Here is a 13,323-nt window from a genome sequence, read left to right on the forward strand (position 1 = left end):
CTTAGAAACAGCAGTAGAGTCATGTAATGATCTACATGAATGTTTAAGTTTTCTGGGGGGGTCTTTATTATTTGATGGACAAAATAACATGTATCTGTTTAACAATCTAATAGTAAAAATACACAAAACAAATCAAAATGAAGTCTGTATTCTCCTAATGACAGAACAGCTGTTGAGTTGTGCACAGTTTGGTTCCCTAGTGTTCTTTTCAAACTTTTGAAATTTCCAGTTTATTTCTTCCCTCCCAGTCATGGACACTCTTGATGGATATTCTTATGTGTCCTGGGAAATAAAATGAAGGTGAAATAACATTCATAAGCAGAAGCAATATTAAAAACCCTACACCCTTCTAGTCTAGAATTCTGGATAATGAATCAAATTATCTGTATAAATAATTGCTACACATTCTTCAGTTATTATACTAGTGTGAGCTACCATGTATCCAATGCGAAGAAGCCACAAACTACTTGATCATTAAGACATCTTAACATCACTTCAGTAAGTTAAATTTTTTGAGCTACATGTCCCTCAGATGTAAATGCTAAGGCAACTTTTTCAAACTTTCAGCATTTCCATGGAAGTACAAACATAGGAACTGGAGGTATAATTTCAGAATGGGTGCTACTAATGCTCCAACAAGAGTCAGCTTGGTGAGTCTTGCTCATGTATGGAAGATGTGCATTTGCCTTTGTCTTCCATACAGAAATGGGTCTCCATGCTCAGTGTGAAATCTTCCATAAATCCCAAGTATTTTTATGCATCATACATTATTGTCACACTATAAACATGGTCTATGTTGAGTGCTGACTGCTCTGCTTCTAAATTCTGTCTTCTCTCAGAGAATATTGAGGAAAAAATCATCTCCTCTTAATAATATTATCATGTGTTGGAGGAGAATTTCCTTAAGTCAGACAATGTGTTTGATGAACACAGTCTTGTCTGGAATACAAAGTAGTCGTTTAGGCATTTTAGCTTTGGTTTTGAAAACACAGACTAAGATATGGCAATTCATGTTCCGCAGGGACTTACTGCAGAGAGAGGATGGGGTTGACAGGCCCTTAACAGCTTATTGTGCTGTAGAAAGGAGCTGCATATTTTGATTAATTTGGCTTCCTAAATGTGGAGCTTTTCTGCCTTATCTCTCTGATACAATTCTGATCAGACTGTATCACAGTTCCATTCTCTGCTAATATCCTGAAATAAAAGACAATAAAGTAGCAACACCAGAAGGTGATCACAAAACTATGATTGAGGATTTTTTGTACATGTTGACTTTTAATGACCTTGCAATCACATGGCATATGCCTTAAAGGCATTTGACATGCTTCTCTATGAAGAAGTTTCTTTCATTAAAATGAAACATAAACATGACCTGAATCATTGGTATGCAACTGTCTTCCAAAACAAACAACTAATTTAGTTTATTACTTTCTATATTTTGAAATAATTATTGAATAACCATTGAATAATTTGAATGATTTCAGTATAGAAGACATCAAGCTCATAGGTCCAGTTCCTTGAACTTATACATGATATGTCACTGAACCATAAAAAGTAAATCCAGCAGAATTAATTCCAATTACGTTATCTTAATTTTCCCATTATGCTAAATCTTTGAAAAGGGCTAAAAGGATTTTCACAATCAAGACTGATGGAGTCCTTATGCAAACTCAGTTTACACTTCTTCATTGCTTTGGGATTAGGACATTAGATATCTTAGGTAAATATGCTGATCTGCCAGAGATACGATTATAGGTAAGTCACCCATTATCTCAGTTCCTTGGCCTTAAAAGAAAAGCCAGTCCTTTTGTTTTTCTACCATTTTTTAATCTGGTGTGCCTGTGGGTTCCTTGGAGACAGAGACTGACTCTTATCATGTCCTTGCACAATACCTTAAAGAACTGGGGTTTGAGCTTTATCCAGGCTTCCAATATAACCTGATATAATCAGTAACTTTGCAGTAGTGTTACTGCAGTGGTTACTGTAACTCCTTCTGAAAATTAGAATGAACTCTCCATACACAAAGAATTCTGGTTTTGGAGTACTTAGCAATTATGCTAAACATGTTTTCCAGTTTTAACAAAAGGAATATTGTTGTTACCATGCTTTTGAAAACAGCATTTTTAGCTTTCTTTGAACCAGCTTTCTTATCAGCTTTGTGCCAAACATGCTATTTAATATCAAAGGTAATCAGCTGAAGCAACCCCTGCTGTCTTTATGCAGAAGCAAGTTACAGTTTTTCACTGTTTTGATTTTAGGATGAATAACTTCTTATTCCTTTTATCCGCTGAGGTACTTTGAATACTATGCAAACATATAAAGACCTTGGCCTGACATATTTACTATAATTTTTTCTTTTAAAGAAGGATGGGCTTTGGAAAATGCATCCGCAGCTCAGCATTCATCTCAATACTCAGCAACAAAGAGATGCCATACTTCAAAGATAGTCTTTCTCCTTTTCTTTTTAAAAAATTAATTTAATTAAAAAAAATTAAATAGACAAGGAATTGTTTATGAACAACAGTGGAAATAATGGGGCCCATCTTCCTATGAAGTTGTGTCCTGCAGTTTCACTGAATTCACTGAGTGTCTAATAGGGTACAAAGTCTCATGGGTGCTTTTCCAGTAGTGGGTCATTTGTGGCTCTCCCAGACCGATACTCCAGTATCTAATCAAGGGTAAGTTTATACTTCAGCCTTTCTCTGCATTGGCAGTGACAGCACCATCTTTTTTCCTCTCCAGCCTGCTGAGGCTGCAGTATCTCTGAGAATACTGGGCCACACTCAAATGTGGTTGAAATTGCGTTATTGATAGAGGCTTGCAGTAGGGGATGGACAGAAATTCCTACTCACATATGCCATGTGATTGCATAAGCCTCAATGCTTAGGTAAACAGACTAAATGTTAAAGAATTATCCCTGGGTCCTGGTAGCTCCTCTGGCTAATACGGTTAGGGCATACACCAGAGGAGCTCAAGAAGGACCACCCAACTCAATTTCCAATGGTTGACTTGTCTGATAACCAGGTACCTCCTATACCAGTTAGGAGGGGCCATCAGTTGAAATCCCAGCACTTGACTCATGCTCCAGGTTTCCAGTGAATTGCCATAGTCAGGCCAACATTGTGCCCTCCTGATAGAAACAGAGACCCAGCTTGGCTGCTTGACTTCTAGCTTCTGATGTCTTGTAAAATGCCTGAGTGAAACCCATCTCTGGTAAGAATTTGTATAAATGATGTGATGACAATGTGGCTTCACAGCACTTCTGAAGTAAATACCAGTAAAGCACATTAACAGAAAAATAAAATCCAGATAAACAGAACAAAACACACTCACTCCATTCCTCCTCCTAGGAGAAAGGAATGGCTTCCCTGCTCAGTTTGCAAAGAGGGATGTACTGTAAGGGAAAGTTGTCCTTTGACTACCACATGGTCTAATTACTACAGAGTCACAACTTGGAGAAATTATACCAGTTTAACTGTGCCACTGGATACACATACTATCAGGGCAAACTGCAGAGTGTCTCCTTGCACTATTTTACAAAATGATACACTGCCAATTAGTAATCAAACACACATCCTCAATTTCTAATTCATTACCTGTGTAAGAGAACATAAATGTACAAATCATTTGTTTTTTAATGAGGTAATCACCATCAAATATGGTAGTCAAGGTCTTTGAAAACTATCAGAAAAAATGAAGCTTTATGTCAACATTTTGCAATCATCTGTTAAAAATGTTTTGTGTCTCCCTGTGACTTTAACAGTCTGCTCTGCGAAAGGATGTGAGTATGTGCTGGCCCAACTTTATTTTGCTTTTTATACCTTTTTTTAAATGCTTTCACACAGATCAATTTACTGAACACATAAAAACCACTGGATGATGAATACTTGTATGAAAACAAACCCTGCTACATGAGATGAAATTTCTTTTAAGTGTTTCCCACTGTCAGCCCTACTGGCCTACCTGGCCTGCTTTTCATAAAGTGAGTCAGACATTGATCATGCTGCCAAAGAGGGTGTCAGATGAAGGAATCCCCTCTATATGTATCATGAAGATCTTTCTATATAATCATCCATACCGAATATTTGCTTATAAAGAAACTCCTCTTCCTCCAGAAATTATGGATAAAATGAAAATCCCTGGCTAAGGTAAGAATAGGGAATTATTTCTCAGTGGTGACTTGGGTATAGAACAAGGTACTTTACCCCTTTAAACAGTGGACCTCCTACTGCCAGCTTAATACAGAACCTGTTTCTGATATTAAAGCATTAAGAGACTCCTAATATTAATGTCATGATCCTTGGAGGTACAAAAGTTCTAGTTTTGAAAGCTAGAGTATACAAAATACCACTGTTTATTAGTTATATATCTTTTTCTTTCCTAAATAGCCAGAAAACACATGGAAAACAGTGCCAATACACTTTACAGAATTGTTGAAACATTTCCCTTAAAAAGAATAGCATTGCTTTTCAAGGCTATATATATGTGGGATATTACAACAACATAAGGGCAGTCATTTTAGAAGACATATGGGAAATGGTTACAGACTTTATACCTCTTGCATAATGCAGTCTGCAGCCAGCGCAATCTTTACATGCCACTCTGTCATAAGCTCTCAGCAAAAATGCATTATTCTGTGGCCTCATGTTATAGAATATTTTCAGGCAGACTGATATGAAGAGTCACCATCTCTAGAATAATGGCAAAAAGCACACCTGCATTACATAAAGGAACACCTCGACTCACTGGAGGAAAAGATTACACAGATTGTCCTTTGCTGGTGGTGTTGTTATTCTGCTTGCACCTCCTGAGAGCTGTGAGAAGGAGGCCCATTGTGGGCTTCCCCAGAAAAGGCTTCCTGAGCCCTCTGTAAAGACAGTGCTTCCTCCCCTGCTGTGGCTGGAAGGTCCCGTTCACATAGCACACAGGTACATAATTCTAAGATATGTGTTTGACATATTAGCCTTATTTCAAAAGCCCTCCTTGAGGCAAGAGAAGAAGACAAAAAGCAAAGACCTGAAATTCAGAAAACTCCATTAGAGTGAAATCCCTCTCCTCTGTATGTTTCCATGTGCTGCTTTACTCTTACTCTATCTCCTTCCATGCTCTCCTTTCCCATCCCCTGGCTCTCCTAGACGCTCTCTGATTCTTCTTTGTCTCACACACCTGTTCTTGTGCACCTCTACATTTAGGTCATGAGATTTTCCTTCCCCTCATCTTCTCTGCTGCTCCTGGAAGGAGCTGTGGGTATCTGATCTTCAGTGTTTAGGGATAAAGATGTACTGTGAATCTACAATAGACAACAAAAGGAAAAGTCTTATCTAATCCCTGCAATGACCTGTGGCTGGAGGAGTTCAGCACAGATCAAATCTGTGGAAAATATGACAGCTTTTGCAGATAAAGGAGCACAAACCATCTATTTGAGTAAGGATTAACAGGTGCAGCAAAAGACCAGGTTCCTCTTGGCAGAGTGAGCTCTTCACCAGATATCAAGTCTGTGCATGAAAATGCCAACAACTGTGCTGTTGTGAGCTAAAGGATAAACCTAAAACTATACTAAACTTAAATTTGAATCTACATTTAAATATGAAGATCTGATGACATAATGCAAGGCAGGATTGGTAAGAAGACATGATGGGAACAATTAACATAGCCAAAAAGAGTAGCTATGCTTTCATGTTTTAACATCAGTTTGATGTAAAAAAAAGTAATTCTTTTCTTATCAAGGTAGCCTTTACTGGGAGAGGTAGTAACTGAAATACCTATTATACAGCACTTATAGTCACTGAGCTATATTGTAGATTGAATTCAATGTGTTTTGGTCAAAAATTTAATCAGAATTTTCTAGAGGTGGCATTTATGTCTTTCAATTGAGTGAATGAGGCAAGACTATTTAAATTATATATATACAATAGTGCCATACAATCTGTTTCAATCTGTTTCCACATTTTTAATATATATTCTACAGTTTTACTAAAGGTATTATAAAATATATAAATAAAATATTATTATAAAATATAAAACTGGGTAGTATTTTGGTATTTTTCCAGTGGTAAAGACAGAAATCTCAAATAAAAAGAATGATCTAAAAAGAAGTTATATGCCTTACACATGAAGGAAGGCACTGTTTTCCTGATACTACTCCTCAGGCCTAAAAAGCCTTAGAATATAAATTCAAAAAATTAGTTATATGGGATCAGCCCTCATTCTCCACTCACTTCTGCAGCAATAGTCAAGCCCAGATGTCACAAAAGATGGCAGAAGAAATCTCAGAGAGAACAGACATGGGATCACCACTTTCTAAAGTCTTGCAGTCCCTAATAATCAAAGATGGTCTTCGGTCTAGAAGTATATTGTTTTATATTCTGTCCCCTTGTTTTCTTTTCTAATTGCTCCTTTCAGCTTACAGAATTTTCCTGTATTTTTGGAAGGCTAGAGAAGAATGACTGAAGGAGGTAAAAAGCTTCTGCAGCAAACTGTTAAAATGCCAGAAATGTCAGTTACCAGAAAATCATAAAAAATTGGAGGACTGAAAGAGTTTCTGAAATTGAAAGCTACATGCTGCAGCAGAGGCATCATAAGCCGGACACAAATTCAAGTTCAGGAATAAGGCAGACAGCCTGGGGGTGCAGCTGAAAGCAGGCTTTGAAAGCGCGAGACTCTCTGCAGAAGAAGGAGAGTGGGTTTGTTTCTCTGGGCATAGGATAAAGGCACACAATCTCACAGAAATGTGGCATCCACTGACATTCCATCTATAGGATTGTTTTCAGCCTGTACGTATATACATACCTATACACGAGGATATACATGTGTTTTTAAATATGTGTTGTAAATTCAGACACTGAACAATCAGCAACACATTTTCAATTTATTAAACAAACCCCAGATCAGAGAAGACAGTAACTGTGCCTGAGCTGGAAATAAAATATATATAAGTCTTATTAAAGACCAAGCAGAATTCCCTGTGCATACAGACTTATAGAAGGCTTTCAGGGAATTAAGGGTTGCCTTTGGCATTTTGATTATTATTTTGGATTGTAAAAAAATGTATTTGACAATGATCATAGCTGGCAGTCAAGCTAGTAATTTGATATACATTAACAAGTGATGTGTTAAAGGGAAAGCTCTGCTGTAAAATTTTACAGAAATCTTCATGTGTTGCAGATTATCATGTAAGTCACAATTGTATTTTCTATTTATATTCCTTCAAGTCCTTCCCTTTATCATGGAATGATAAGTTAAGCTGGATGTAGCTGTTGAAAGCAAAGAAAATCCTTCATTGTCAACAAAGGATTTACACAAACATTTTCAACTTGATCCTTAGATCCTGTAGCTCAAGATATTATTAGTACTTTCAAGAATCATGTGAAGAATTTCCCTATGTAAAAGAAAATGTACCCTTGCGAATAACAAGTAAATTATGGGATATTTGTATTATGGTAGCAAAGTCTGGGTTTTTTTTATGTATAGCACTGTTCTCACAAACTGTGTGCTTTGCTACTTAAGTTTCCCCTACTTCTAAAAACGTTTTTTCCAGGTAAAAATATGTGCAGCTGTTCTAAAATCTGTAAAATGCACATAAACTATTCCTCCACTTAACAGAATGTTACTTTGAAAGACAATATGAAAATTTAAATAATTAACTATTGTGCTTTTCAGTGCCCCAGTTCAACAAAAAGCAGTTACACAAATCTTTCAGGATTTCAAGCAGTGTTTTGGTTGCTTTAAATGATGTATATCTTGAAATTCAAATGAAGCAGTGATGCAATTTTAATTGAGCAATTAAAATAATTTTTCATGGTTTCTAAATGGATTAGCTCTAAAATTACTTGTCTACTGAAAAAACACTTCTGCACAGCAGTTACCCGATATCACATTTCCAGACAATGCCTCCTTTGTCATCTTGTCCTGTTTCTCGTTCTGCCTCAAATGTTTACAGAACACAGTTGCCTTTTGAACTTATTTACTGAAAAGAATTTATATGTCTGCTTAGTACTCTTCAAAACCTTTCCTTTAGCAAATCTGCAACAGAATTCCCATTATAGATATATACCATTTAACTCCAGTACACATTGAAACACTTGGGGTGTTTAAAATTAAGAACACATTCCATATTTTATGCCTTATCCTTAAGCCCATTTATAACACAGTACCCTAGGAACAGAAGGAATTATGGTATCATTAGGAATTTACTGCAGCTCAGACCTACTGATGGATTGAAGAACATGACTGAAACTCAGACCTGGAGAAATGGATAGCAATGATAAGCAGTTACTTCAGTTCATTTTCCGCAACACATTTCTTCATGGAACAAGCTTTCTTTCACCTATTGGAGCTTTTTTCCCCTAAATTACACTAGCCTAAAAAAAATATTTACTATGATGTTCACCTCTAGATCTTTCTTTTTTCAAAGCAAATATAAAGAAATTTTGTCTCCCTGATGTGAAGCACAGCAGCCAAACTCTTCTGCTGGAAATCCATAATGGCAAAAGGAAGACAGAAACTAGAAAATGAAATTCTGAATTTTCAGTGGTTCTGATATGAAAGAAAGCATTAAAAAAATTCTGGAAACTGGAAAACTGCTCCTTCTTAATGTATTAAAGCTTCACTGTATCCTGTTTCAGAAATTAAATGTGTTCCTAGCTATCTGGGGTGACTGAGTGAAACTATCAGTGACTATTCTGAAGTTGTTGTGAGGAACGCAGAGGGAGGGCAGCAAAATATACATTATTGCATGCATTTTCTCATATAAATGCTCCTATTTTTGTCATTTAAAGTTCACATACAAACAAGCTCTTCATTACTTCAAAACATGTCTCTAAAAGTCTGTCCTATGTGCATAATTCTTTGCTTTGAATGTTCTGGTTGGTCTTTCAGAAGAAACTACTTACTGTCAATTAAATATAATTATATTACAAAATATTCACTCTCAGGCTAGTTGTTTCAACAAATTATTTATCTGATGATTGCTTTAGTTATGTTTGTGTCCCTTATCTATTTAGATAGTGAGGTGTCCAGAACTACATTTTATTTTGCATTTATAAGGTACTCATGTAATGAGTGATCCACTGCCACGTGAGCCTCTCTGCAATGCCAAGATATAAAGTGAATGAAGAGCACTAAGTTAATATGAGGACTCCAGGGAATGCTATTCCTGTTTAAAAGCATAAGAAAGAGATAGCTTCATGAAAACTGGCCCTTACAATCTAATACGGTGATTAAGCCAATGCTACACAAAATGGAGACAGTAACTTGGTCTCCTTCCTCTATTCTGCCCTTATTTGCACAAAACCCCCAATGTATTTTGGAACTTTTTGGCTCTCTATTAAATTTATTGAAACTAGCCAACGGGTTGCTGGCTGGATTACTGACAGAGGGACACAGCAGGATTTCCTTAGGAAGTCAGGCTAATCAGACTGTTTAAAAAAATAAAAAATGGATTACATTTTAATTTTCAATTTGCATCGTATGAAACTAAATAAAATGGTTGCAGAACTGACTCTTTTCCACCCTTTATGATTTTACTCCCGTCCCTCCTTTCATATAAATAGTTTCAATTTCCCTTCTAAGATTATATTTTCTCAGATGGTCAGCTCAGCAACCATTTGAACTAATTCTTTAAAAATCACACTTTACATATTTCTTACTTATTTTCCTATACATAAATGTGTGAAACATTAAAATGTAGTTTCAATATATATTTCTATGGCTTGTTTTAGTTTTACTGTAGAAGTTCCACAAGGAGAATTTCTTTTGGGCTGGAATGCTGACTTTCCTGTCATAAAATGATAAAAAATGGTTCAATATATGCTGCCTTATGCTATTTTGGATATAAGGTCAGTTCTCAGGTCTCTTAATCATAAAGGTATTTACCAAAATACGGAAAAATTAACTATCCTCAGCCACATTGTTACTGTTATTTGTAGTTCAATGAACACTGCTCTTATAAAACTCTTGTGTTACAACCTTAATTACCTAATGGACAACATTACCAAGTTTGTCAGATTGTTTTAATTAAATTGAATACAGGGGTACTTCCTTTTCACCTACTCTGTCATTATTTAGCCAAAGAAAACACATTTAATACTGTCACATTTTCATCGTAAATCCTTTCCTTCAGTTTTGCAATTTTATTTGTACCATTCTCTGAATTTCCTTTCAATTCTTTAAATATTTCTGCTATATTTTTTCCAAGAACAAAATCTAATTTTATGTGCATGACTTTGTCAGCACAATAAAGAAAATGATTATTTTTCATTAATGATGCAATATCTGAGCCCCAATGTAATTTTAATTACTGTCACAGCTCTGCCTTTTAAATGTCTTCAGCACTGTAATTCTTAATTTCTCAGTGCTCTTCAGTCTTAATAGAATTTTAAGAGTGTAGAGTCCATTTTCCACCTCCACATCAGCTGTTCCATTGCCTTATTTCTCTTTTTTTTTTTTTTTCTCATAAAGGTAAGCAGATGAGAAGAGGGTCATGGCTGAACTTACCAAGAGTTCGGAAAGGTCTTTGGTTTGGTGTATGGGAGAAGAAACCAGGTTTCAAAGCATTTGTGATCAAAATGTCAAAATAATCTTCAAAATCGTTCCTAAAAAGTACAGGAAATTTGATTAGTTAAACTAATGAATTAGCCGAATAGTAAGTACTCTTTAAGACTCAAGAAAATATCATAGCACTTCTTTAAGGCACTTGCTTCTGTCACATTTTTTTTCCCAATGCTTGTTTCGTGTCACTATTGCCCTTCTTTTCCTGAGATTGTCAAAAGGGAGTCAAATCCACAGTGCTGTATCTTTGAGATCACTCATTATTAGCAAAAACATGTTCCTCGATCTCAGGAGAACATGTAATAGATGACATATTTTAATTTCAGATGACAACATATGCATAAATACACACAGAAAGATATAAATGAGGGATTTTCTTCACAAAGGAGAATATATGAAGTGATGGGATAGGAAGTAACTGAAGTCACTTAAACACAGGTGCTTATATGGCTGGTATCCATAATGCAGGTATGCACAGGTCTAATGGGTATCTAAGATGCCACTGGCAGACAACATAGATCTAATTAATCGAGTCAATGAAGTCAATGAAGTGTGCTCTCACATGCCCTAAAGTTGAAATTTTGATAGCTGAACTCCTTCTTCAGACTCCACTGGCTGCTCTCACTAAATCCCTGCTGGTTACAGGGAGGTTAGATGTGTTAGGTGTTACAAATAAGCACCTGCCAACTTCGAGTCTTAATCTGCCAGCTGAATCCCACTACTAAACTCAGGTTTTTCAAAGCTCATTAGATCCTTATATACAGATTGGTATCTGAACTGTGAAAATCCCATCAATTTAAATGGCATTGAATGTTTCAGCATGGTATAAAAGAAAATGTAAACATTCCTCCTCTATGATGTGTTTTATTTTATTAGAATTGTTTCATTGCTTAGGTGATTTTATTGCCTATAACATACAAAAATGATGGATACTCTTGCATGGAACAAAGAAATCACAGACGTCAAGTCCAGGATGGCCATAGGCACTGACATGCTCTATTGGGTCTGGCTGAACTGGAGTTCATTTCCCCACAGTAGCCCTCACAGTGCTGTGCTTTGCACTGGTAGCTAGAAGGGTGTTGATCACACACTGGTGTTTTGGCTACTGCTGAGCACAACATCAGCACTGTAACGTTCCTTTCTCAACTGAGGGCAAGATTCTGGGAGGGGACACAAGAAACTGCTGACACAAACTAGCCAAAGGGATATTCCAGACCATATAATGTCAGCTCAGAAATAAAAGCTAAGGCAAAGAGCAGGAAGGTGGACATTCATCATCTCCCATGTCTGCCTGCTGAGGAACTGTTACCCATCCTGAAGCCCTGCTTCTTGGAGGTGGCCGACCATCGCTGCTCATGGGAAGTAGAGTATAAACAGTGTTATCCTTTGCTTTACTTTTGCTTTAAATAAACTGCCTTATCCCAACGCACAAGTTGTTTTCCATCTTACTCTCTCCTCTGTCCAGTTGGGAAGGGGAGTGATAGAGCGGCTGGACAGGCACCTGGCTTCCAGCCAAGGTCAACCCCCAACACATGCTATCAGTAGTAGAGGAAGTTTGCTGGAAGTAATCTAGCTAACTGTATCACTTTCAAAAAATCCACAATCCTACAGGTGACTGAGACATCTTAACTCAAAAACTGAATGCTCTCCCTATAAGCTTATCTTCAAGCTTTTGTTTTGTGCTCAAAATTACATTCCAGCCTTAAAATAAAAGTCCTTTAAATTTCCTTCCTCTGATTAAATTTTAGCTTCTCCATTTGTGACCATCTACAAACCTTTACCTTTCTAAAAGAAGCAACATCAAATACGACAATGGTGTGTTTTAAAAATGTGCTTCTGCGTGGAAGATTCCAGAAGCTGAGCAAACAGGCATGGCTTTTCTGTCCTTAGGTGAAAAGTATTGTGAGAGATAAACTTCTCAAATTACCACACAGTGCAAATAATGCTTCCATGGGAAAGTTAAGCTTGAACTTGTAAAATAAAGCAAGCACTTCAGGAGTACAATGGAAAACAAGTAGCAAGTGAGAAGATGAGAGGAAATGGACTCAGGTTGCACCAGGGGAGGTTTAGATTAGATATTAGGAAAAATTTCTTCACAGAAAGGGTAGTCAGACACTGAAACAGGCTGCCCAGTGAAGTGATGGAACCACCATCCCTGGAAGTGTTCAGATTATGTGTGGATGTGGCACTTGGTGATATGGCTTAGCTGTGGACAGCAAAGTGCTTGGTTAACACTTGGACTTGATGATCTTATAGGCCTTTTCCAATTTAAATGACTCTATGATTCTATGATTTGTCGGAATGGTCACAAGTGCTTTGTATTAAAATAAAATTGAAACAGAACAAACAGAGTTTTCAAAAGATTTCTTAACTTGTTATTGCTCTGTTGTAGAAAAAACTATGTTTTTTGTGAGGAAATGTGTTATCTGTGGCCTTTTTAAAACATAATAAATCTTATGTACAAAGCTACAGGTTTTACGAGAGACATTGTGTTACATTACTATGTAACAATACACATAAATCAAATCTGTTCCAGTTACTACTTGGTAGAGTGGCCTGTGGTTACAGGAAATAGCTAAGACAAAGGGTAGGATGTATCTCACATAACTTTGACCATCTAAAAATTGCACGCTGAATTCACAGATAGTGATTGACACCATAGACAGAGCCAATGGAGAAACATCCACATTCTTAAAAGGTAATTCATCCCACTCATTTCAGACATAATTCTACAATACATAATGAATTGCCAAGGATAATGCTCAGTGTTTTCTC

General features: G+C 36.6%; 1 protein-coding gene across 2 annotated transcripts in view; it reads right to left on the bottom strand.

The window, feature by feature from the left end:
• Positions 1-13,323, bottom strand: part of NT5DC1 (5'-nucleotidase domain containing 1) — a 138,279-nt gene that overhangs the window by 33,430 nt on the left and 91,526 nt on the right. For both annotated transcript variants that reach the window (XM_050315021.1, XM_050315020.1), the window contains one exon: positions 10,495-10,592. In XM_050315021.1, the coding sequence (XP_050170978.1) occupies positions 10,495-10,592 (98 nt within the window). The remainder of the gene's footprint in view (positions 1-10,494; positions 10,593-13,323) is intronic.

This window comes from Myiozetetes cayanensis, unplaced genomic scaffold (assembly GCF_022539395.1).
Source record: "Myiozetetes cayanensis isolate MyiCay16 unplaced genomic scaffold, myiCay2020 scf2-11, whole genome shotgun sequence".
Lineage (NCBI taxonomy): Eukaryota > Metazoa > Chordata > Aves > Passeriformes > Tyrannidae > Myiozetetes > Myiozetetes cayanensis.